We start from the raw sequence: 3970 nt of genomic DNA, 5'->3' as shown, positions 1-3970 counted from the left end.
ATAATCTTAGAAAAGTCAGCAACCATTGATGGGTCAGTAGATCCAAAAATGATTTCGTCCACGTATATTTAAACTAGCATGAGATGCTTTCCATTCGATCTTTGAAATAGAGTAGGATCTAGAACTCCTCTTTGAAAACCAGAGCGCTTGCGAAAGTTGGTGAGTGTCTCGTACCAAGTGCGAGGACTTTGTTTGAGGCCATAAACTGCATTCCGGAGTTTGTAGCAATGGTTCGGAAATGAAGGATTGATGAATCCGGGAGGCTATTGAAGATATACTTCAGTGTCAAGTTTACCATTTAGAAACACACTTTTAACGTCCATTTGGTATACTTTGAATCCTTTATGAACATCATAAGCGAGGAAGATTCTAATAGCTTTAATTCGTGAAACAGGAGCAAAGGTCTCATCGTAGTCGAGGCCTTCAATCTGAGTAAAACCTTTAGCCACTAGTCTTTCTCTGTTTTGAATAATGACTCTTGCATCATCTAATTTGTTGCAAAACACCGGTCTTGTACCGACAATAGGATGATTCAGAGGAGAAGGGACGAGAGACCAAACTTCATTTCTATCGAATTCTGCCAGTTCTTCTTGGATGGTTGTGCTGCAATCAGAATGTTCAAGTGATTCTTTAATGGATATGGGTTCAATCATTGAAATAAATGTCAAAAAGTGACATTCATGTTGAAGACTTGCAGCAGATCTAGTTTGTACAACAGCATTTAAGTTTTCGATTACTTGGTTCGGAGGATGATCCTTGGTCCAGGCATGTAACCTTGGAAGTTCTTGAGCTGCAGACGAGCCAATATCAATAATGGGATTGAGTTGCTCCCCCTAAATGGTTTGAACTTGAGGATGATGATTTCCCTGAACTTCATAACCAGATAGATTGACATCATCATCAAAAGGGAACTCGAAGAAGTTTATATTTTCATCATTGTTGATCGGATTTGAGTCATCAAAGTCAGCAGCTGCATCTTGAAATCCATCCACATTTGATTCAAGGGATGGTTAACCATTCTACCCCTAAACATGTGAAGGTTGAAATAGTTCGGAATCAAACGGAGGAAGACTTGGAATCGGAACAGAGACATTTTGAGAAACAGGAACATCCGTAGTGACATGATGCCTTATACGAGATTCCGAATCAAGTGCTATCTCGGAGGGTCCATAGAAAGCTTCAAAGTCTACTTCATGGATTACTTGAAGGTTCGGATATTCTGGAGGATGAGCATCGGACTCCATAATGTGAGTGGTGACATGAGAAGGACTCAAATTCCGAGCATAATGGTCATCAAAGGTAATATCAAAACTTTCTTCAATAACTCGAGTACGTCGATTTAGAACTCGGTAAGCCTTTGATTTTGAGGAATAACCAAGGAAAATAGCCTCGTCAACCTTGGGTTGGAACTTGGTAATCTGATCGCGGTTATTCTTGATGAAGCATCTGCATCCGAACACATGAAGAAATAAGATTTTTGGCTTCCCTTTATTCATGGCTTCGTCTGGTGTTTTGTTGAGGCACTGATTGATGATACTTCTATTCTGAGTGAAGCATGCAATGGAAACAGCTTCATCCCAAATATAGAGAGGAACATTTGTAAAATTTAGCATTGATCGAGCAACTTCAACTAGAGTTCTATTTCTTCGTTCGACTACATCATTTTGTTGAGGAGTGTATGGAGTAGAAAAATTATGGTCTATCCCCTTTTCAGTAAGGAAATTTTCAATGGTCGAGTTTGTGCATTCCAAACCATTGTCACTTCAGATTTGTCTTACTGAAAGTTTGATAAGAACTTCTATTCCTTTTGATGACATTTGTGAGCTCAAAGGTTGTTTCTGACTTCAGCCAAAGGAAGAATACCCAAGTGAACCTAGTGAAATCATCTACAATCACAAGAATGTTCTTTTTGTTATGTAAACTTTCAACTATTGATGGCCCACATAGATCAATTTGTAGAAGTTCTAGGGGCTCGAAGATTGATTTTTCAATGATGACTGGATGACCTTTCTTTGACTTCTTACCACACTCACATGCAACACATAAGTGATCATTTTCGAATTTGAGGGGTGGTAGACCTCTAACCATTTCGCTTGAAACAAGATCATTCATGTATCTAAAGTTCAAATGAGCACGCCTTCGGTGCCATAACCAACTGACGTCAGGAATAGCTTTGGATAGTAAGCATAGTTGGGGCTTGCCAATGATCATGTTGATGTCAACAGGGTACATGTTCTTGTAGCGGTTAGACTTTATCAACCATTCTTTCCTATCTTCAGTCATGATGTAGCTATGTTTTTTGCAGAAGTTAACTCGATGATTTGCATCAGTGAGTTGAGCAACACTTATCAAGTTGTGCTTTAGATCAACTACATATGCCATATTTGAAATCGAAAAGTTTCCATTGGTAAGGATGCCATAATTGTTGGATTAGGTGCCTAAGTTCATAACTATTCCTGGAATGTACTTGACCCGGTTAGCATGGTCCTTTTAATTACTATTGATCAAGGATTAATTTAGAATTAATTAAGTGATCAAAAAGAGACTAATTAAATATATGGGGTTGATTGTGTAAATCATCTATTCTTGTATAGTTGGAGGTTACAAACTCATGGATCATGCAATATGGAAATCCATGACAATTAGGGTTTACATGGTGTAACCCTACTTGTGTCACAACTATATAAAGACACCATGTCTGTCAAAATAAAGCACTACAAGCAAGTGTAAGAGGGCTAGCCGAATTTTGAGTGTAAGTGAACTTCTCTCAAGGTTATTCCAAGTGTTGTGGTGTTGTGTGAGACATATGAGGCATCACACTTGAGGTGCTAGACTCACAAAGTTCTCAAGGAATCCAAACAACAAAAGGTATGTACTTCAACTATCTGTTATGTTTAAAAGTTCCCCATGCCATGCTAGTTAGGTTAATAACCATGGAAAATCAAATTTGCATGTATCTTAGTAAAACATAGACCCAAGGTTTCTAGGGATGCATGTACACCTTATGAGTGTTAGATCGCTCAAAACCCTTCATTGGTATCAGAGACTAGGCTTGTTTATTTGATACTTGATGCAAACTTGTTAAAAAATCGACAAAACTGTTTTCTGCCTAGGTGAACTCGCCAAGTCCATGGGGGGACTAGATGAGTCCATGCCATTCTTCAACTAACTGGGCGAGTCAGTTTGTGCACTTGACGAGTTGGCTTGTCAGAGTGCAGTTTTTTGACTTTTTCTTTTGGAAATGGACTAGAAACATTACCCTAAACTGTTTTGGTGTTGTAAAACTTGTTTTAGATGGTGTAATTGTTGTGCTAATCCATTTTCAATGGCTAATATAATAATTTCAATTTTTTATGGCCTATTTATGATTCTTGAAATTGTTGATATGAACATTCATGAACTTATGAGTTTAGAAAATCATAGGAATTATTTGTAACTTGCTTGTTAGTTTAATTCTTGATCTTTATGTGTTTTAATGGAATTCATAATTTTTCCTCAAGTTACGGATTACCAAAAGGTACACTTTTATAGTCCATTATTAAACACATATGTTACATAAAATGAAAAGTCTATCATTTTATTAATTCATTAACTCATAAGTTATGAAAGATGAAAAGTTTGGAAAGTTACAAAACTTGCCCTCAGGTTTTGGAACATGTAAAGTCTCTTTAAAAACTTTAGTTCCAACCCTAGAATTTTAAAAGATAAAATTCAACCCTTATAATTTATAATATTATAAGTTAATAATATATATATATATATATATATATATATATATATATATATATATATAAGGGAGGTATAAGGTGGTTGCCTATAAAACGGCAGCTTAATGGGTGTCCACTCTCACCCACTGCTTCCTTGACTGGTGGAGGGTCGTTAGCTGAATGGGTTGGACATTGACTTTAATCCTCATTAAAAGAATAATGATACTAAAGTAAATAAATGTTTTTATAAAATTCCCAATATT

General features: G+C 36.5%; 1 protein-coding gene across 1 annotated transcript; it reads right to left on the bottom strand.

Moving 5' to 3' along the window:
- Positions 1 to 263: 263 nt before the first annotated feature.
- LOC145099766 (putative mitochondrial protein AtMg00820) lies at positions 264 to 653 on the bottom strand. The gene has a single exon (XM_079037275.1). The coding sequence runs from the start codon at positions 651 to 653 to the stop codon at positions 264 to 266; it is 390 nt and encodes a 129-aa protein (XP_078893401.1).
- Positions 654 to 3970: the final 3317 nt, after the last annotated feature.

Source organism: Lactuca serriola, chromosome 4, assembly GCF_051521515.1.
Source record: "Lactuca serriola cultivar US96UC23 chromosome 4, Lser_US96UC23_V15, whole genome shotgun sequence".
NCBI classification, from domain to species: domain Eukaryota; kingdom Viridiplantae; phylum Streptophyta; class Magnoliopsida; order Asterales; family Asteraceae; genus Lactuca; species Lactuca serriola.
Note: the sequence above shows the minus strand (reverse complement) of the source record. Positions and strands in the feature narration are given on the sequence as shown.